The following is a 23,571-nucleotide window of genomic DNA, read 5'->3' as shown; positions in this document are numbered from 1 at the left end:
TTTGACACATCACAAAATGAGCAACTGAAATCGAACGATAAAAATCCCATCACTCTAGGATTTGCGTCTAAGAATAGTTCACGACCGTCGGTCGTTGACTCCGGATGTGTTCATGAATATTCGCACACGTTTTGAAAACAGATTATGTATGTTTTGTATATTGCTTCCCAACTTTAGAGTAAAAAATCAGTTAAATAATAAGTTATTAACACAACTTTAGAGTAAAAAATCAGTTAAATAAAATACAGCTGTGTAGGTAATCAAAGGACTCTCTCAAATATCCATCAGTATCCTGACCAAACTTGATGATGTCAAAGGGATGACTTTGGAGGGGATGACGCTAAATTCTTTAAAATATGTCCCCTTCTAAACGTATACGTAAACATATTTAACGTATGTCAGCAAATTTTCAGAAAAATATTACTTTCAAAGCTATTCGGGTTGTACATTGTACAACAACCAGTATACAGGGCTGGAAAATCCACATGGTCCATCTGCCTTTACATGAGAGCGACAAAGTAAAGAAATCCGTGCGATAGACAAGGATAGCTATAGTGAAGACGTTTCATAATCTGAATAGTCACCGCCCGTTTCGAGTTAGAAATGGGAGTGACTATTCATATTATGAAACGTCTTCAATGTAACCATCCTTGTCTATCGCACTGATTTCTATGACTTACTTTATCGCTCTCACGTAACGGCCGATGTACCATGGGGACTTTTCGAATATTACATTTACTAATAAAAAGGTACTGACTTTTTTTTGTAATTTGTAAAATTGAAGCTGAATCTATCACGTAGAAGGGGTAAATTTTCATACCATAGTGCTTGCTTTGATCAATTAAAAAATCGACCTTTTTTTTGGTCATATAAATTGTAGAGACAGACTCACACAATCCTTGTACTATACACAAACTGGATATGTCAGCGCAGGTTGTTGTTGTTGTTGTTCTTGTGACCCATTTTGTATNATTCTTTAAAATATGTCCCCTTCTAAACCATATTTAACGTATGTCAGCAAATTTTCAGAAAAATATTACGTTCAAAGCTATTCGGGTTGTACATTGTACAACAACCAGTATACAGGGCTGGAAAATGGTCCATCTGCCTTTACATGAGAGCGACAAAGTAAAATAAAGAAATCCGTGCGATAGACAAGGATGGCTATAGTGAAAACGTTTCATAATCTGAATAGTCACCGCCCGTTTCGAGTTAGAAGTGGGAGTGACTATTCAGATTATGAAACGTCTTCAATGTAACCATCCTTGTCTATCGCACGGATTTCTATGACTTACTTTATCGCTCTCACGTAACGGCCTATATACCATGGGGACTTTCCGAACCTGTATATTACATTTACTATTCAACAGTGTAAATAAAAAAGGTACTGATTTTCTTTTTGTAATTTGTAGAAGCTGAATCTCTCACGTAGAAGGGGTAAATTTTCATACCATAGTGCTTGCTTTGATCAATTAAAAAATCGACCTGTTGTCCTTTTTTTTTTTTTGGTCATACAAATTGTAGAGACAGACTTAACACAATTCTTGTACTATACACAAAGTGGATATGTCATCGTTTTCTTCATGTTTGTATCCTCCAACTTAGCCAGCGCAGGTTGTTGTTGTTGTTCTTGTGACCCATTTTGTATGCCGCTAATAGTAGAACTTAAAACGGTCCCGTGCTGAGTCACAATCACTAGCTCTACTAGAGTCTTTCTACTGGCCCTCAATTATGTTAAAATTAATGTAACAATCTTAATTTTTTTTACTTAGCATATGTTCCGGTTCATATGAGCCCATGCCCCAAGACAACCGCTAGACTATTTTTCCGTTGATCGCTCCTTGATACAATTGTCAATGAATTTTGTTAGATAACATTGTAGTTGGCCGAATACTCGTTCATAAGTCATAAATTGACTAGCTAACATTACTGGTCACATTACTGTAATCAAGAACATGGTCAGCTTCACACGATTGTCCCACTTAACAGAGGCGCGGCTTTGGACACAATCTAGTTTGGCGCAAAAGGTGATCCCGTGGAACGAAAGCACATGTAATATCGCTTAATTGTCTACCTGAAGGGTAATTGATATTATTGTTTAAATATATACGGCTAAACCACCAGTTGAGCTTGGGAATGGCTACACCAAACGGCGACACGTCTTCATGTACAGTAACTGTATATAAACAAGGATATTATACTGTAGCGAAAGTCATTCTAGTGGAAGAATTGTCGTAGATTCCGCTGGATAGTTTTCTCAGACAGAATCTGGTAGGTAATCGTTACTTCCTGGTAACGATGGAGTAAATGGCCAGAAGAATATCCCATATCCCATAACAGAAGTTCACGTTGAAAACTCCTTGGGCAGATTCGGCATTCCAAAAGAACTGCGTTTGGAACAAGTACACAAATTTTGATTCGGATATGTTCCAAAGAGTATGTCAGTTAATGGATACAAAAAAAGCAGAACTACACCTCTCCATCCACAATCTGACGGCATTGTGGAGAGATTTAATCGGATCCTGGAAAAAGATCAACGAACATCAAGGTGACAGGCACGTACTTTTTTTCCTGTTAGCCCGTCGATCAGAAGTCCATCTGGCAACCCTTCAACAATATTTGTGACCACCCAGAAGATCTAGCTGATACACCAGACAGCTGCTCATCCAAGTTAGTCAAATGAATCGACAGTAGGTACCCGTGACAGAATCCGATAAAAAATTAAGTTCGAAAGCAATTGGTTGAAAACACGGTACAATGTCAGCTAAGAGGTCTAGTATGGTTGTACAATCTATAAAGAAGAAAGAAAAATCTCTTCTCTTATACTCCTGAGTAGGTCCATATACAATCAACGACACGATCTACAGGATCCAAAAATGGCCCAGAGCAAACATGAAAGTCATTCACCTGGACCGTTTAACCCAAATTGAGCACACTTCGCTGACTGCTGCTCGAGACGATCATTTTTAGGAGTTTACTTTGTTTAAAATATACGTTTCTTTACTTATTTTTCTTCATGATATTTCTAGAATATGTTCTATTTCTTTCCTTCATGTTCTAAAAGCTTAGATATTGTTCTATACTGTTCTTAGAAATCTATTGAAATTTCGATAAGCAACGAAAAATATATAAACAGCGCTACCGATGTACAGGGGAAGTTTTTGAAGGTTAAATTGTAATTTTATTGTGAGAGATCAAAGTTGTCAAAGCTTGTAGACTGTTGTCTAAAGGGTATAAGGAAAAGTACAACACTATAGACCAATGATGTCCAAAGAGGTCTATATCGATCACTAGGGGTGGACTGCGAACTGCAAGTTGTTCATGTCAGCGAAAACAAAAATTGGAGGATAAACATGGAGGATGTTTGAAAAATGTCGATGTTTCTATTTGAAATTGATATTGATCTTTCATTAATGTTGCACATTCCTACAGTGTGGCGTTGGTAAGTAGAAAGAGTCTTATTCCCCTCTGCTTACATCAATGTAAGTACTTTTTAAATTACAAAATAGTACAAAATAATTCAATACTATAAATGAAAAATTCACAAGCTACTACCCAGTTTCTTTTACCATAGAGGAGACAATATACACTCTTTTTAGTTAATATGCATGCGATTTCATGCTACATTTATTCAATGTACGTGTAATTTTTTAATTAATGAAAGTTGCTTTTAATGCAGTTTTTATCTACAAATTAATAGTTTTCAATAATAATCACATACAATGAAGCAAGATTGTTAATTTTACGTTTTTACTTTGTATGTAATTAAACTAATTTAATAACGTTAGTGGTAATAGTAATGGAAATAGGTTGGTCATATTCTTACCATATTTATCATATGATTTGTATTGTTTATATCCTTAATAAAAACTAGTTATTCTCTATCAGCCACCCATACAATTTGAAATAAGTAGAACTGGATTGTTTTATGTGGTCCTTGATATTTAAAAATTGGATTATTAGTTAATCCTATTACACCTACTTGTCGAGAAACTAATAAAGATTCTTATAGGATATATGATAAAACATCTGAGGTTGTACAGGATATTTTAAATAGAGAAATAGACCATGAGAAATTTTATAAGCAATGTCTCTGAGGCCAATTTAAATAGAGTTGAGAAATATTTATTGCATACTATTGTCATGACTCTGGAAATTACTGTCAAATTGAAAAGGAAGAGGTAATGTACAAGACCCCTTTGTTCATATAAGGAATATATAATTAACCGAAGGATATAAATAATCCGCTGGAATGCCTACAGATTGGAATTCCATGGTTCTTTTAATTACGTATACGTTTTAAAAATGGAATTAATAACTTTTGTCTCCGCCCTGTAACAATTGTTCTTAAAATGATTTAATTATTATTGTACTAAATTTGATATAATTAAAATATTACAGAGAGACCAACCTTTAAATTTTAATTTATTTGTTCAGAACAATGCCATTGACTAAAATGGAATTTAGAATTAAACATACATTCCAAAATACGGGGTGTTTCAGAGACTTTACAAACATCCATGGTGGATGTTCTTATTTAGGAAATTATGAAAAAGTTAGATATTTAGATCTCAAAATATTTTGTTGTGACATTAAAAAACTAAAACTAAGTGCTCCAAAACCTCTAAGCAGAATTTATTTCAAAACTAAATGCAGAGTGTTCCCTTTCATAACAGCAATAGATTGTTAATTTAATCCTCTTAGACCATAAGGTCCGAATGAACCAAATCAATCTAAAGCCACTGGCTACCGAAATACGTGTTGCTGAAGTTTAAAAAATATCACGTTTAATAATAATAATATTAACATAAAAACACTACCCCACTATTAAAATAATGCAATATTTCAAAGAAATATCTTGTATTTTTGTTATTCACGTTACTTTGCTAAAGACAAACACGTGTAAATAGTTAGTATAAAACGTGTCCCAAAATTCATGCAAGAAGTAATTTTGATAGAAAACACAGTTTCTATTTAAAAAATTGTAAATTTTCTACTGATTCATAAAGTATAGTATACAGTATATTGTCATGTCTGAAATAGCATATCGGGTAAACGGCCTCCACGGCTTTGCTTGCACAGACGCACTCTTCCGTCGAAATTGTCCACGACGGTTTTGCATAAATGAGGTTTAATTTCATTGATACCGCGCTCCTCCTTCAAGGCGTGGGTGGTCGTGACCTTGTTGGCATATACCCAAAGAAAAAATCCAACGACATTAAATTGTATGATCTGGATGGCCAATTCTGATTACCAAAACGGGAAACTACACGACCAGGAAATGACTCATATAGTAATTGAATTGATTCTCGGACATGTGGCACCGTCTTGTTGCAACCACATGTCGTCTACATCCATATCTTGCAATTGCTTCGATGTTTAGTGTTGAACGACTTGTTGAATGACGACCGGAGTATTTAAGTTCGATCCAGTCTCCCTGAATTTTTCAATTAATTTCTTCACAGTTGATGAAGTTGAATCACTATTCTGACAATGTTTCGTATAAAAATTGCGAACTGCGGCTGTCAAACCTTCATTATTTTTAAAATATTGCTCAACAATGAAAACGCATTGTTCTTCCGTGTGGCGCTTCATTTTTAATAACCTTCAACTTGCCTGATAGAAAAAACTTGCTGTTTCCACTTTTTATTAGGATTATTTCTTCAGGTAGCCTCCTTGTGAATAGAACAAAATTAAATATAAAATACACATATCTTTTAGAAAGAATGAGAAAATGAGATTTATGATTTAGGTGTTAAAAGTGTTGAATATGACTAGATTAATGCGAATTGTCAATATTGAAAATCAATGCAATTGAAAATATTAAATATGAACGAGTAACGACAGTGAAGGATTTGGGAGTAAAATTTGATTATGAATTGAAATACACTTCTCATATTCAAGATTTATTGAGCAAATGTTTTAGAATTAGTGGTTTCATTAAACGACAAACTCGGGACTTAACTAATGTTACAACTATTTTTATTTTATATAATTCTCTGGTGCGTTCAACTTTAGAATATTGTTGTATCATTTGGAACCCATATTTTGCCAATCGTGTAGACCGCTTGGAGCGTATTCAAAAGAAAATTTTAAAAATCTTTTAAAACCTTTAAACTGTATATTAATAAAGATGATTATGAGTATAGTGAAAGATTACATCTACTGGGTATTCAATCTCTAAAATGTAGGAGACACTGTTCTTATTTGCTCATAAACTTTTTCATAACAAAATAAAATGTAGTGAAATATTATCATTATTTAATATAAGAGTGTCTAACTATACTATCAAGTCAAATTTTTCTATTTAGATCAATCTCGCACTAATGTTGGATTATATTCTCCCATTAATGAAATTAGTAAGGCGGTTAATGCATTGTCACAGGATTTTTATATCCTTGAGGCATCGTGGTGTCAACTTAATAAGTTCATAAAAGAACTCAGTATTTACTTATAAATGATGGTTGTCTTGTAGTACTTAATTTTTACATTTACTTATTTGTTTAGTTAAGATAACTATTGTTTATTGTAGATATTTGTTTGGACCAACTGTTATTATTTCGATTGTATCATTTGGGTTTCCTGTAGATACAAAAATTAGATTAAATAAATAAATAAATAAATATTTGGCCTTTTTACTAAATTATACTAAATTAATTTCTTTTTAACAACATACGTTTTATTATTAGCTCTGGCATTTTAAAATGTATTATAAAGACAATAATCTAATTCAAATAAATTAATTTTTTTAGTTAGCGTAAGTTGTATGGTGTTTATCTCCCAAGGAAATCATTAGATATAAGTTTATAACACCTATTTTATATCAGCAAATTCAACTACTTTTGCCGCTATAATTATTATTAATTAATAATTTAGTAACTTAATATATCAGGTTATAACTTTTCAGTGTACATATAAAAGTCAATACAAGAAAATCATTTGGACTTCTTATATCTTCACTAGCAACATTGAATTCCGTTAAGATAATTTTATAGAATGCAGGTTGGAAATAGTAAAATATTTAAGATTACATAATAAAGCACCTAAACGTTATAGTCCCAAAAGCTGTCAAGTAAATGTCGTTCATTAGAAAATTATTATTATAAATGGTTATTAACCAACGGATTTTAATTTTACTACTAAAATTTAATGGTCACCAAGGTGGACAACTTAATTTGGTAGATTTATTATACCTATATGATAATTTTTTTAAGATAAGATGTTTTTTAAAAGACCTATTTAGAATTACAGTTTTTAAACATTCACATTATCTACTTTGTGGCAGTTTCTGTCATAAATTATATTTTTTTATATAATCACATAATTTCCTGCAAATTTATATACCATTTTATCACTAACTACTTTCTTAAGTAACTCTAAACATTTTCACTACGAATACTATGTATTCTCCTGATTATTCAACACATTTCTTTCTATTTTGCTGAAAAAAAGGGAAATCCTTTCATTAAACCAAGCAACTCTGTTTTGAAATTATCCGTTACGCCGTTAGGGAACAGAGAACGTAAAATATTACGTAAAAAATAATAATCAAATTGTTTATACATCTTGCTAACGGAAACGTTTCATAATAAACATGAAACACTTTTAAATATTACACAAAATTATAGTTTACTCTGCATATGTATAAGATGAAATCTGTTTCGTACAACTACAAAGTCACATTTCACTGACCAACAGCATAATGATTATTGATTATACGAAATCCTACGAGCCTGTCTTAATTCTTTAATCCGCAACCGAGCGATATTCTCCATACATAATAACAACTGCACACGGTTTTAATGAAAAAATAGCGAACGTTCTTGCGCCAAGATTGCGAAAATGATAAATAGATACACTCACTTTGCGGTGTAGTGTTAAAGATAGTCGTTATAATTATATGTATTCCGACGTGTACACCATTTCACTCACTTTAAAATTATATCTCTGCAAATAAATTGCGGATCGCTTAAAATAATCTTAACGCCCGAAGCGTATTAGCAAACATAATTTATTTATGTAGGAAACAAAGCATAAGCTTTTTCAGTAATAATAATATTTACAACTTCAACGTGGCTACACCAGTTGTCATATAAGGAACTAATGCTGAAAAATAACTATGCTTTTGATCTTCAAAGGAGCACACTATATGTAAATTCACTGACTAGCTTTTCCTTGTTATGTAATAAAAATACATACACTTTTGCGAACTCTATAGGTGCAGTTACACTGCAAGGGACTCGGCATACCGCGAACCACGAACCGCGAGCCAACATATCGATGCATTACTACGAAAAGATGCTATCTCAAATTTTGCTTGGAAAACATGCTATATAAAATTGTAGCTGAGCTGAGAAAACATGTAACCTTAGATCTTTAAGAAAAAACATGATATCTCACACAAAATTAAATTTTACTAGAAATTTAAGTTGGCCGCATTGGTGAAGAAATACACATTGAATGATTGAAACCGTGCACTTATATAATATATTTTTCAAAAAATAAGGAATATTTATGTTCAGGTGCACTGTTTATTTTATTTGTTTAATTCAATATTTTTCAATTAATTTTGTTACTGTTATAAACGACAAAATTGTTAATTAAAAAAAATTGAATAATATGCAGTATGCTGCAACACGTACATTACTAGACGTTTTTTGAAATAACAAATTATAAAAAAATAGTGTATATCTACCTTAATACAATAAAAAACTTTATTATTACTAAAAATTATTCGATTTTTTTCATACAAGTTTGCTTTGATATAAAAATTAATAGCGCACTCTTACCTGATTTATAGTTACTACTCTTAATTTTGTTAATAGAGTTAACATAGTAACCAGAATATAAATATAATGTATAAAGTTAAATGATATGTAGGATAAACATGAGGAACCGCGGCAGCGTGCAGGTGCATATCACTGCTCTGCGCCCGTCGCATCGATATCCAGCAGATCATAAAGAACCGGTAACAAAAGTGTCGCATACCTGCATTTCATTTCCAAAGTCTATGCAAGCACGCGGCTACCGTACCATTTAGAAGCCATTTATTTTTATTGAGGTGCAGTAAGAACAATTCGGACCCGGAGTTTGGGGCCTAGCCTGGTCCACTATTTAATCCTTTTTATTGCACTCTCCTTAGAGTCTGCATTAGGCATATAAAATTATTTTCAGAATAAATTGTGCATCCCAGATTTTCGGAAAAAAATGTGTATCAAGAGTAATGACCATAATTTAATATAAAAACAAAACCATGATATTACTTGGGGGCGACGTCCTTAAGGTGTGTGTGTTATATCACCGACCTGTTGTATGTGGCAACTTATTGTAGTTATTCTCTTGAATATTAATTGTTGTGTTAAAAACTAAGATTTTCATCCAACAATCCATACAAATTACAAAGGTTAAGGCCTGCTGTCTAGCTGATCACGCAAGTGGATCTACCCACTTATTAAAGTAATGTCAAAAAACATGCTAAAATAGACAGTGCTTCATCTTGTAATAACTACATATTTTCTCTGACATTCAGAAGTATGTACATCTTTTAGAAGACTTTCGCCAGTTACCCACACAACAACTTAATGTGAGTATTATGAAAATTGTTAATTTATTCCATCCATTACACGTTTTCTGGTACTCTAGATCTTCCATCTACGATATCCCGACAGCGGTGTCTCTACACCTTTGCATAACCTGATCGCGATGATGGGTGAACTCGTAAGGGAAAACATTCTACATGTAGCTGGGATATAACATTGGCAGTCGGACGACACTCCATAAATTAATAATATGTCAACCAATCTATTACTGTCATGAACGTGGGCTATAATTATTCATCAAAATATCATAGTCAAAATCCGCAATAGAACCGACAGGAACATATAAGATAATATAATAAAAACATTCACAAAAAAAATGAATACCTTAGGTTCCAGTATGGTTTGTGTTTAATATGCAGCCGATTGATTTACTTTTACAACTGTGGAAAGCTGTAGCTGCCTTATTTTGGAGTGGTTTAAAGAATGGAATTTGAAAAAATTCTTGTTATCATACTGCATATTTAATTAAAGGTAGTTCTGTAACTAGAAACAGGAAAATATAAATAGACTCTAAAAGAAAATCTATTAATACGAAAAAATGTAATTATGCAACTTAAATTCCTGACGTTGATCCCCTTGTTCCAACAATACAATTCCTTCTAAACTGTAGTAGATGATGATTTCAACTATGGCACTTTTTTATTTAATTTCGATACCAACATTCTTCACAAAAAATTTTCATTGTAAGAGTCAGTATGCTGAAATTATTTCTCATGCACCACTAATGGTATTTCCATTTTCACAGTTTACATTTACGAAATATTTTGTTCGTCCAAAAAAACCCTCATCGAAATTTATGGAAAATTGAAAATTATGATCGGGTAAAGAAAAAATAGGAACGCCTCAGAAAACACCGCTGAGATACGGATGATTCCATAAGACCATAACAGGCCCCAACAGCGTGCCGAATTATTATTTTATTCTTCCTTTTATTTTAACTTTTTTTATGTTAGGGTTGTGGTATTGCTTTATTGCAATTTATTTTAGCCAATTGCTTTAATTAATGTTTTCACCTTTCCAATTCTATTCTATTTTACTTTCAAATATGTATTGTATATTGTAAATTAGTTTATAATTGTTTCATTCACTCTTCCAGCTCCCAAGTGTCTAACACATCAGGAGACTACCACCACTGTTCTGTTGTTTTCAAATGTTATGTACAAACCGCAAATTAATTAGTTCAAAATAATCTTGCATAACTTCATCACTCCATCAGATCGAATTTCCTTCCTCTACCTCAATTCCTTTCATCAACACGTGTTTACTTTTACTTTGATTAATAATATTAATATGCACTTCAAACTCATTCACTTCACATCGCTAATTCCTTTTTTTATCTCGTTAACAAAGAGACATCATTTGCTTACGCAATGAGAGACGTTCGCTTTGAAATAAATCTAAATGTCTTCCAAAAGCGTATCTAATTCGTTTCTGCTGTAGAATTGATATTACTCCTGTTACCGTTATAGTTTTGCGATTTGTAGATGGTCAATAGATGTATATAGTATTAATAAACAAAATCTAAAACTTTTAACGTAAATTTGTTCTTGTTATATCGGACTGTCTTCCTGTGTCTAATATTCCTTGTACATATAGCTACCACAGATTTTCCAAAAAGAAACAATTTAAGTAAACATACCTATGTACCTCCATTCAAAATAGTTTCGTCTAGCTGTTAAAGAGTCATCTACAATTAAAGTCCCCCTTCCCTTAATTTTTTGTTGCTATGGTTGTTTGTTTGACATTTACCGATTTAAATAAGAATTTACAGTACCTATCTGAGACTGTCAGTTAACGATAGTGTGTCGAAACTTGTGATATTTTCCTTATTTTTTTTAATCCGCGTATTTATTTTAATTGCCGTAATGGAATTTACGTTTGCTGAATATACATACATAAATTTATTGTTTGGACTTGCATCATGTAATACCTTAGAAGCCAAAAGGCTTTATGAAGAACGATTTCCAAATCGAAAAATTCCTAATAGGAAAACTTTTGAAAGAGTGGATCAGCGTTTAAGAGAGACTGGTAAAAATTACAATGTATTTGTTACTTGCATTAGAGTACTTTTTGAGTAGGTAATACTTATGTAGAATTAAAATGCTGTAAATAATTTTAGGAACGTTTGCCAAAGCTAAACACAATCGTGGAAATCAAATTAATCGCGGTGAGGTTGCTGAAGATATCCTAAAGCAGAACCTTCAAAAAGTGTCCGGAAATTAGCTGCCCAGTTTAATTGCCCAAAATCTACAGTTCTTAGAATCTTTAAAGAGAAGCAATTGCATCCTTATCACCTACAGAAAGTCCATGCACTTCTTCCTGTAGACTTTCCGCGAAGGATAGAATTCTCTTTACGGGCCAAGCTGGATTTTGTAAAATTTGAATCGCAAACTCCCATAATTTGCATTTATGGGCAGAAGAAAATCCACATGCTTTTTTTGTGACGCATTATCAGTACCAGTTTGAACCCATTAACTTATGGGCCAGAATCATCGGGCAACGTTTCATTGGACCATTTGTATTGACTAGAAGGTTAGCTGGGGAACTTTATTTGAAATTTCTCTAAGACAACATGCCAGAACTTTTAGACGACCTACCTCTGGCAATACGACATGGTATGTGGTTCATGCATGATGGAGCACCACCCCATTTTAGTTTAGCAGTTAGAGGACACTTAAACAGGCATTTCGAAAATAGTTGCATAGGAAGAGGAGGACCAGTAGCTTGGCCTCCTCGATCACCAGATTTAAATCCATTAGATTTTTTTACAGGCATATTTAAAAACTTTATTAAAAAATGATTCATTTTCATTGTCGCGAAATAAGGAATTGCAGCACTGTGAAAAATCCAACAATCTGTAACTCGCAGGGCTAGGGAATTCATAACATTAGAAAGAGCTTAAGTTGAGCCGACATACAAAATTATGTAATAAAAATCATATTAAACAACAATAGCTTTTCTCGAAAACAGTTCATTTTACCGATATCAACCAAGTGTACCTTTTTTAGTTTAAGATTCAAACTATCTAAAAATATTATTTTTGTGTCTTTATCGTAAAGGGTGTAAACAAATTGATATTATTGTGCTACAGCTAGTCCGTCCCTGGCAAACCAAATAAGCCAAATTGTTTTCATGGGTCAATTCTTAAGGAGTCTTATCTGTTATCCATCGTATTAAAAAATAGTTAAACTACACAAAGTATTTTAAGTTATTAAAAAAAAATTGATTTTCAGTGGCATCCTTTAGGGGTCTCCGTCCCTCTAGGCCAGGGGTCGGCAAGTAATTTTAGGTGGGGTCCGGATACTTTTGAAAATTTTTAACGAGGTAAAGAAAAAAATTTGTTTGTTATTTTTTTATTTTAATTTGGACTCAAATTTAATCTGCTTACTAACCATTAAGAACTCACACACTCACACAATTGTAAAATACTAGAAAAAATGATAAGATTGGCACTTAAACATAAAAAATATTTTTTAAATTGAGTAATTTATACTTTCAAAAAATTTTTGGCGGTCCAGTATTTTACCTTGCGCGGTCCGGACCTGGACAGCGGTCCGCCAGTTGCCGACTCTTGCTCTAGGCCCTCTAAGGAAATTTTTTATAGGAACTTGTCATGTTATTTTAACGTCCCCTGTATAAATCCAAGAGACTGCCGACATATTCTGTATATTTGTAATTGAAATTGAATTTTAAATTATTTTGGAAACCTTTTGCGTTTCAGCGTTGCTTCCAGTTGATAGTGTCTAAGAAGGAATTAAAGGGATAGGCAGATATCCACTTAGATATACATTAAATACATAATATATCTAATTCATTGTTATCTGAAATTTTATTAATATATTAGAGTTCATAAATCTTACCTAGAGCTGAAGTATATTTTATAACAGGCTTAGCCACCAGCTGCTTATCGTAAAAGGACGACAATAATGGCGCCGATTTGATCACTGGTACCACCTGCTTGACGTACGTCGGTACTACGTGTTTGTAGACGGAGGGAACTACCTGCTTCACTACCGCTGGTGCGACCGACGCGTGGACAGATGGCGCGCTCTTCGACACCACGGCATTGAACCCGTTTACAGGGTCGGCAACATAGTCTACTACGCGGATAGATCCGTCGGGCTCCACCAGGGAGTACTGGCCTTTCACCACGTCCCCATCTCTGCTCTCCTGCTGAGCCTTGACATCACCGGTGTGCGGGTCGGAAACTCCGTACCTGAAAGCGTATTTCGGATGGGACTGAAAAAAAAATAATAAATGAAATTATTATAGATTAAAATCCAAAGTTTTTTAAATACAAATAAAGTAATTAGGTATGTTGTGCGCTATAATATTCTATCACCGAAATGGTGATTATTTTGTCAAAAATTAGAAAGAAAAGAACAGGCCATGTGAATATATACTTCAAAGGTAGTTTCTTTAGATGAAAATAAGCCGATTCAGATTAAATTAGCTTTCGCTTCTTTAAAAATTTGTCTGCCTTCAGAAAAATATTTTATTGAATTTCTTAAGAGAACCCCATAACATTTCAATAAAATTTAATATGAGATGTTTTTTATGATAACCAAGTGTGAAAATTTTTCCTTATAGGTCGCTAAAAACATCTTAAACTGTGTTTTAACTTTTTTGACATATTTATTTTATTGGTCAAAATTTTGAGAAAACGAAGATGTTTTTTCAATTTTTCAATTGTAGTATCAGTTACGGACACCTGAGTATTTAGGAGTATTCTAGGTAAATTGAATTTCCATATAAAATAAATATTTTTTATCCAATTTGTCCCCATGCTAGGATATAGCATGAATTTAAATTTTGCGATATAATACATTCAAAGGCCTATACGAGGTCTGTACAGAAAATAATAATAATTTTATTCTTTGAAACTTTATTATCAATTTTATACATTATTGATCTTTGTTTCCTTCAAAGGACTCCCCTCCTCTATTCACACACTTTTTCCAGCGCTATTTCCATTTCGCGAGCAGTCCTGGATAGCTTTATTTGAAATGACCTTTAAAGTCTGTGACGAATTTGCTCTGATGTCATCAACAATCTAAAAACGGCGTCCTTTCAGCACTGACTTTAATTTCGTAAATAAGAAAAGATCGCAAAATATCAGGTCTGGCGAGTAGGGAGGGTGAGGGAGGACAGTAACCTGATTTTTGACACAATACTGACGACTTAAGAAAGCTGAGTGTGCGGGCGCATTATCATGGTGCAAGAACCATGAGTTGTCTCGCTACTACTCTGTTCTCTTTTTGCAGATTTTCTCACGTAACCATTGTAAAGCGCCTTGATAGTACACACGGTTCACCGTTTCACATTGAGGCAAAAATCAAAAATGCATAATTCCATTAAAGTCGAAAAATACAGTGGCAGCACTTTGACATTGGATCGAGACCGACGTGCTTTCTTGGGACGTGGAGATCCTTTGCCAATCCATTATAATGATTGAACTTTTGTCTCAATACTGTAGACGTAAACCCAGCTTTCGTGTCCCGTTATGATTCTTTGAATGAATGTTTTATCGTCAATCGAGTAACAAATTTTGCTGTAACTCGATGCATGGTCAATTTTTCAGTCAAAATTTGATGGCATGACCCAATTGAGATGCTAACTTCGTGTGCAATTTCTGTGATAGTCAATCGGCGATTTGCACGTATCAAATTTTTGAAGGTTGAACTCATCAGTTGAAGTCGAAGACCTTCGTGATCCAAGAACATCTTCAGTTGACTGACGACCACTCTTAAATCATGAAAACCATTCGTAACATTGCGTACGACACAGAGCATCATCTCCGTAAGCTTGTTTCAAAAGTTGAAACGTTTCCGTGAAAGTATTCCTCAGTTTCACACACAATTTTACATTGCATCATTGTTACAGAAAACCGCACATTTCAAAAATCGTCACTAACATTACGTTGTACTCAAGTAACAATATAGCGAAAACAAAATGAAATATCAACAATTCAAAAACATGTGGTTACAAAGGAGGTTGTGCGCAACGCAATGCTGCCAACCGCATATCACTAAATATCTCCATTAGCGCGTAATTAAAAAAATTCGGTTACTTTCTGAGCAGACCTTATACTCAGTTGCGAATTTTTCACAAGAATTTTAATTGTATTTATTAAAATATTTCCAAATGCTCGGCCTAACTGGCGATTGCAGCAGTAAAAACTAAATCATTGTTTCTATTCATTTTTTAATGTAAATAAAATTGCTTCTTGAAAACATCTGTGAAATTGTGCTAAGGTAACATGATTTAGATCAGTTTATTTTCACTCAAGGAAACTACCCTTGAAATATGGACCATTCGCTTCCAATCTCTCTGTGAGTGATACTTTGGAACCAGAGAATTGCTTTATTTTATCCTTTGTAAGTGTTTTGATACAATTAATCAAAATATGAGAAAGCATGGTTACATTTTTATGTGGTTTATGGACTAGCCTCAAGTAAATCCGAAATAATGTGGTTTCAAATCTTGTGGCCTAACCGGAAGCGAATAGAACTATTGTACCAATATTAGATGTAGATACATAAAAGGAAGAACAAACGAAAATTTAAAAAAAATGTTATCCTCTATCTCAAAAATTAAACGTTTGTATTTTTTTCTAATCTTTATTCAATGTACAATTTTGTTGGAATCCCAAAATGCCTTATTATCAGAAATAATGAAAAAAATGTCGAGAAAATTGTCGAAAATTTTCAGGAGAGATGTTTAATTATTGGAAGTTTTCAGTTGAACTTGCACGAGGGAAGATATGCAGAAAATTATGCTAAAAATCATGAATCTAAACATTACATACATCAAATTTTTAACATTCATTACAGTCTGTCTTTGACTATCAAACTTTAATTATAATTCAAACTTATTTATAGTTTAACTTGAATCCTTGTTGCCTACCAATATGAAAATAAATATGATGAAAAAAATATATATACTGTCGCAGTTATTTAAAAATAAGTGTCAATTTACTTTTTCATAGATAACAAAATAACCAAATAAACATAAAGAAATTATTTAACTATGTTATGAAGAATTATTTCCAAATAAAAAAAGTCCACTATGTTTTTTTTTCAAATGTGTTTCAGAAACGCTCTATATAATTTTTTAAAGTGTCTTTTTCATCTTATATAAAGGTCTAAAAGTTTGCGGAATATTTCCCTCACACTACCTCGTCTGCCATTTCCAAGTGTTCTGACCTCCCTGAAGACTGATGGGTTGAGTTTCGCACCTATTTTGAGTAGGTACTCACTTCCCTTATTGCTTTCAGTTTATTTTCAGAAGGTATTATATTTGAGATTAATCAACTATTTCATAGTGTTTATTAAATTTCAATTTTATAAATTCGCTTCAAGAAAATATAATTGAAGCTTGAAATTTTTATCAAGAAATGTTTAATTACAACTTATTAATGTCCGACATTATTAACTGTATTGTGCAAATTATTTTATGTTATGTATTTATTGGTAAGTATTACTATTAAAAATCAATTTGCCAACAATACTATAAATTCTGAAATACGTGCCAAAAAGTATTAATGTATTAACAAATGAAGTGTCCAGTTTTTATTTTAAATGAACTAAATACAGATAAATATGTTTATTGTGCAAGCATAATATTTAAAATTTTCCTATTTTAAGTTTAACTATCCCACAGTTTTCGACTGATAATGATGTAATGGTTACAACATACTTTCTTAGTGAATAGAACAATGCAGATATTGTTTCAGTTTCCACTTGACCTAAATTACCACATTTTTACAAATTACAGAAATTAAAGAAAATGGACTAATATACACATATTTAAAGGCGTTGTTATACAATTTTCACACAACAGTTAATGATTATACAAGGCTTCTAGTTTCTTTCTGATCCAGATTTCTGAAATTAAAACTAAGCTGGTTTTTCGCCGAAACATTCCTTGAGTACATTGTAAAACTTTTAAGATTAATTAATATATTGTATAAAGTAAAAATGAAAAACAATTACATGATTTTATAATATTTACTAGATGCTCAGTCATTTCATGGAATAAAAAAATCATTTGGGTAACTACATTAAAAAAATATTATTGTTCTCGCTTTTGATATACATGCATATGACTGCATATTTTAAAATACGGATACAAAGTTTTTAATTTACTTACGTAATAATCAACTGCATGACCATGTGGCTCGTATTCATCTTGGTGATGTCTTGATATGACGCCACCCAGCACATGTGATGTTAAACACAGAGCTGCTATTACTAACTGGAAAATAAAATAATGTGTACGTGAAATATTGTTAAATTTTAAATAAAATTATAGATGTTTTTTAAAGTTATGTTAATGATAAAATAAAAACGTATCTCAAGATAATCTAAGTTCAACCCTGTTGCACAAAGTCAATAAATCATCCAAGTAATTATTTTCCATTTAAAATCAGCAATATACCTAAGTTGTCCTCTAAAATTGTAATAATTAGTAATGTTTGTCGGTTTTAGAAAAGAGTTTACCTAATTTTACTGGTTAGTGTACGTTTTATTTTAGTTTAAATTATCAGGGCTGCACATAAAACTCGTTGCATTATGTGAATTTTGGCGATGATTTAATATTGAATCGGAGTTTCAACTTTGGAGAAAAACTCAATTTATGAGAAAATCAAAAAAAAACAAATTATTTGATATTCTTAAATATCTAAGTTACTTCAAATATTACTTCTTTACAAAGATTCAGTGAGATCGTATTGAATTGTCAATAGAACTACTTCTTGAAATGAGATAATGGCTTTTCCCATAAATAATAATTTCCCTTTTTCAAAAAAAAAGGGACATGATGTAAATGATTGTTCAATATCATTTCCCAGAAACATGAAAAATTTTAGAAATCTAAAAACGATTCTGAAGAACCTAGAACCCCCTATGTCTCTAAACGATGGAGTTTTTAGAAGTACGATGTATTTTTACTCATTTCCCTTAAATTTTTCCGATAGTTTCGCGATACCATGTATTTATTGAGCACTTCATTCATTTCTTGCTAATTTGATGGCTACGAATATTTATTTTTGAACAATGATTACTAAATTAAGCAATGTAGATACTGAACGTATTTAACACCAATTCAATCACAGATTTTAGAAATCACTGTTTGTTCAAAGTAAATATAGTAATTTATTTCGCGTTTGGTTGTCTCTTATCCATTGGCCATCTGTTACTTTTATTTTTATTAATTAAAGAACAAACTAAGAAACTAAACAACAAATTAATTTAGTCATACAGATGAAACTTGAAATATAAGTTTATAATGAGGCTACATCTTGCACTAATTAAATTTAAGTGGTAAGTAGTATGTCAGTATTAGATTACAATATTACTGTTATTTACTAACGATATTAATTTTTTAAAACGAATTTGTTCGGAATGTATGTTCTTATCTTTTAGAAAAGATGACTCATTTATTTATGATGAATTCCAGCATTTTGCTAAAGGTGAAAAATTTGATGGTGTAAGAAAACTAATTTTAAAATTATTATTTAAAGGCATAAACCTAGAGCAATACACTGATTTTTTAAATATAAAATGTATTGAAAAAGTACAAACATATAAATTGAAATCAAAAGTAGTTCAAAATTTTACACAAAAACCAACAATTTAATATTCTTTTTCAGAAACACATATTCATCTAAATGACGTTTAATAGGTCTAAGAAAATATCTAAAATTGTCCAAGATCTCCTTCAAAATTAATTTGATTATTTTAAAATTACCTATATGGCTATGAAAATATGTCTTATATTTGTCTAAACTAAACTATTGTAGTTTAAAATTCTACATTATTGAAAAAATCAATAAATACAATACTGCACTGTATTCATGAATTTAATATTGTTTACTGGAACAGTATTAAATTGTTATACCTAACCTGTCTCGTCTGCATATTTACTCAAATACAATTTACCAGTAAAAACATTTTTTAACAGTAAGAGTAGAAGGTGTTTATAAGAGTGTCGACAAACTTTAAAGGACAATTCTTTGAGTGACAAAAAGCCAAAAATGTTATGATGAATGAATAGTTTTCGAGATACAGGGTGTTGAAATTAACAAAAAAAATACCTTTACTAAAATATCTCTGAATACGCTTGATGCAGATTGATGAAATTTAGGTAATCACTTATCCAACTAAAAGAAAAAATATTCTGAATTCATATACAAGTACAGTGACGGAAATACTGTACGCCACTGGATATTTTGAAAATTTTTTGACATCTAATTTTATTCGAAGAACTAACGAATGAACCATTTTCGACTTATAACTTTTTAAATTTCCATGGACCTTGCCAAACACTCGGCAAAATATAAAATGACCCTAGAACTACTCTTTCTACAAAAGTTCATGTTTTTTTTTTCTAAAAATCAATTTTAAATGCAAACTAATCATGATAAATCAGAAAAAAATCATTGGTTTGAAATTTTGCAATTTTGTTAAAAATAGAAATGGGTAGGTATAGCTCGGAAAAAAATATTCCAATAAATAATGTCTTTTCATGGCCGTATTGTATTGTACATTGTACACAATTTTGAAAATGTTCATTGGCGTCGAATTTTGAGTAAAAGTGCTCCCGGTTTGTCACCACTAGTAGGTACACTATTTACATACGAATTCAGTGCAGTTTCACTCTTAATTAGGTAAATCATCATTATGTATCAAACGTCTTTTCTAAAATACCAGGTGTATTTTCGAAAAGATGAAATGTTTCTTAAGTTCAACACACTGTATCTAGAAAGCTACCGATCTGCCATCTACCCATGTTTGTATAACCTTTTTGGCTTAAAATCACTAAAAATATTATACCCTTTAAAGTTTGTAGACGTACTTAAGTAACACCCTGTATATCTCAGAACTAAAGTGCGTCTTAACGTATAATGGATCATAATTACAAGTTATTAAAACTCTCTATGAGTAAACATCGTATATTTGATTTCCATGTATACAAAAAAAAAGTTGATTATTTTGAATCAAGAACGTATTGATTTTGTACATTTGTTTGACTATATCATAATCTCAAATTAAGCCAAGATTTATTTATTTAAATGAAGAAATTTTACTACAGTTAAAAATTCTGAGATGCTTAGTCTGAACAAATAAATCATTTATTTACATAAAATATATTATAACCTTGAATTAAGTAAAATTTCTTCATTAAAATAAGTCTCATTATATTCTTAATGAAAGAAACATTTATTTAATTCAAAATTCTCGTAAAAATTATTACTTTACTCTGTTTACCTAATTTGCTTCATTGTTAAAAAAATGCAGTGTACAATAATTAACATAAAAATATGCTTTTCTGTCGGTTTAAATGTCGATAAAACATTCGAAGACAACATTGTAAATGTTTTATATGTATTACATTTTTATCAGTGTGATAAAATAACTTTATATGGCACTAATAGTAAATTGGTCGCATTTAACATTAATCTGTATTTCTTCTTTTATTGTTGCAGGATAAAATCAATGGAAAACACTGCCTAGTGGTTAAATTAAACCAATGCAACGCATTTCAATGTTAAATTATTTCCTATAGTTTGTGCTCAGAATTCCCTTAGCAAAAAGTCAGAAATAGTGTTATATGAAGACTGTTACAATTTCAATAAAATACTGTGAATTTTCACAATTCTGTTGACGTATATCACTCCACTCTGTAATGGTTAAAATTTTTCAGGAAAACCCTGGTACGTTTCTGACTGCACAGTCGTTTCACTAAACCGGAATAAATGTACCAATTAATTATTCATATAACCACATCGCACTAATCGCTGAACACACAGGTGAAATATTAATTACCTTAAGTTGAGACATTTTCACTACTTATTTAACAAAACCTACTGGTGTTATAAACAAGAAAAATTCACACACACACTAACACAGTTTTCTTCATCTACTAGTTATATACGCCTCCCAAGTTACAATAGCTACAGTGTTCCTCCCTCCTAAAGTGTGGTAACCCGCCACTGAAACAAGGACACCACCCTAATAACCTTGTGCGCGGAAATTTTCCAAAATTTTACCTTTATTTTGTCTCTCCTTAGCTGGGAAATTGATAGCGGTATGATAGGAAGAACAATACGAATTTTAATTGCTAATTAAAATCTGCGAATTGTATAATTCAATGAAAGTAAAAAGACATACTTACCTAACGAATTGTTCTCTAAGACTTTGTAATGGCAATTCAGTTTATTATAAACCGGGTAAAGAAAGTTTGACTAATACACTTTTAATATTTTTTGACTTGACATTTATGTATTGAAAAACATAAGTTCAACCAATAATTCAATTGCCACTTAACAATTTTTACTAAAAATATTTCTTGTATGAAATGTGTTTAAAAATATATATTTTCTCCATATTTATATCTAGAATCCTGAAGTATTTCCATTTTTCCAACGAATATGTTCTTTTTTATTCTTCCGTAACCTATTGTCAGTTATTCTAATAGAAATATTCATTTGATTATCACTTTGGTTTTAGTTTACACGTGAGCAAATTAAGATTTATATCTGTTTGTAACTTTTTAGTTGTTGATTCATATGTAGAAATCGGAAATGTTAGGGCAGCTGCAAGGTGGTACAGGGTTGGTGGTAGACCGTATTATCTTTTATGTAATTTTATTCAAACAAAAAGTAACAACAGTTAGACTAAATTATTGGTTTCAACATGATTGAGCTCCATCACATTATGGTTTACGAGTATGAAATTATCTTAATCAAAACTTGAGACAGATGGATCGGAAGAGGGAGGCCATGGCCTCGTAGATCACCAGATCTGAATTCCCTTCTTTTGGGGTTATTTAAAAGAAAAGATTTACAGCGAACCTGTTGTAAATCCAGAAATTGTATAAGCCCGTATACACGCTGCTGTCGCGTTAATAAACCAAGAGATGTTACAAAGAGTTCATACTTCAATGTTGAATCGTGATAATCTTTGTCTTGGAGTAGAAAGCAACTTGTTTGAACACCTTCTGCAGAAACAATTTCTATTATTTAAGCACATTATAGTTTTAGTTTATAAGTTTTTTCCTCTTCATTTTATAAAACTGTTTTATTATTAAAATGTTTTTCTCTATCCTTTTCAGATTAAAATAATTCCTTACACCCAGATACAACCGACAATCGGAAACTATACTTGCCTACTATTAGTTATAAATTATTTGTCTTTGAGATAAAAAAAATTGATTTTAATTTTTTTAGTTTTTTGAATAATTTTTTCAATAACTCAAGAAAGAAAAACAATCGGAAAAGTTTCAACTCTTGATTTTGAATTCCTTTTTGTCTCCTTATTCAAATCCCAGAAGTACGGGCGTCACTTTTGGGACACAATGTGTATAGCTAAAGAAAATAATTTCGCACTCTTGGATGGATTGCAGCCTTGGGAAATTTTCAAAAACAACTTCAGATTTCATCTTTAATGAAATTGAAAATGCGAAGATGTATACATTAGATAATTAGAAGCAAATCAAATTTCTATTTAAAAAAGACAGTAGGTATACAAATAAACAATATACTTTCTGAAAATAGTAACTTGGAATTATTTTAAAATAAAATCTGGGAAGTACTACAGAAAAAGAGGATACCTCTCTTACTACGGTCTTTCTCGGATAGCAAAACAAGTATCAGCTAGTCTTGTAATATTGACCGAGTAAGTTACACTCACTGCTACGTCATCGACTGCACATGAGAATATTTAAACAATACACCATCATATGATAGGTATGACTAAATGTAATCACTAAGTTTTCTATTGATGATGAGATGTGATGAGAAATGTTCTTCGCTTACTAAAAACCGTTACCATTGCATAATGAAAACTTAAACAATTAAAACCGAATCCCATGGTGTAATGGAGATTAGATTATTAAATTAATGATATAATTACCATGGGTCTCAGTTAACGCTTCTCTATCGACATAAGATTAACAAAGTAACTGTTTG

The 23,571-nt window shown here is 31.6% G+C and overlaps 1 protein-coding gene across 2 annotated transcripts in view; it reads right to left on the bottom strand.

Moving 5' to 3' along the window:
- LOC108903367 (cuticle protein 19-like) overlaps positions 1–23,571 on the bottom strand; it is a 42,733-nt gene extending 19,162 nt beyond the window's left edge. Inside the window, exons 1-3 of one of the 2 annotated variants that reach the window (XM_018705518.1) lie at positions 23,516–23,571; positions 17,751–17,855; positions 13,460–13,838 (exon numbers count right to left, since the gene is read on the bottom strand). In XM_018705518.1, the coding sequence (XP_018561034.1) occupies positions 13,460–13,838; positions 17,751–17,855; positions 23,516–23,518 (487 nt within the window). In that variant the 5' untranslated portion in view covers positions 23,519–23,571. Of the gene's footprint in view, positions 1–13,459; positions 13,839–17,750; positions 17,856–21,427; positions 21,512–23,515 lie in introns of those variants that run through there. The other variant, XM_018705517.1, reaches the window with a different exon arrangement.

This window comes from Anoplophora glabripennis, unplaced genomic scaffold (assembly GCF_000390285.2).
Source record: "Anoplophora glabripennis isolate ALB-LARVAE unplaced genomic scaffold, Agla_2.0 scaffold75, whole genome shotgun sequence".
Classification (NCBI taxonomy): Eukaryota; Metazoa; Arthropoda; class Insecta; order Coleoptera; family Cerambycidae; genus Anoplophora; species Anoplophora glabripennis.
Note: the sequence above shows the minus strand (reverse complement) of the source record. Positions and strands in the feature narration are given on the sequence as shown.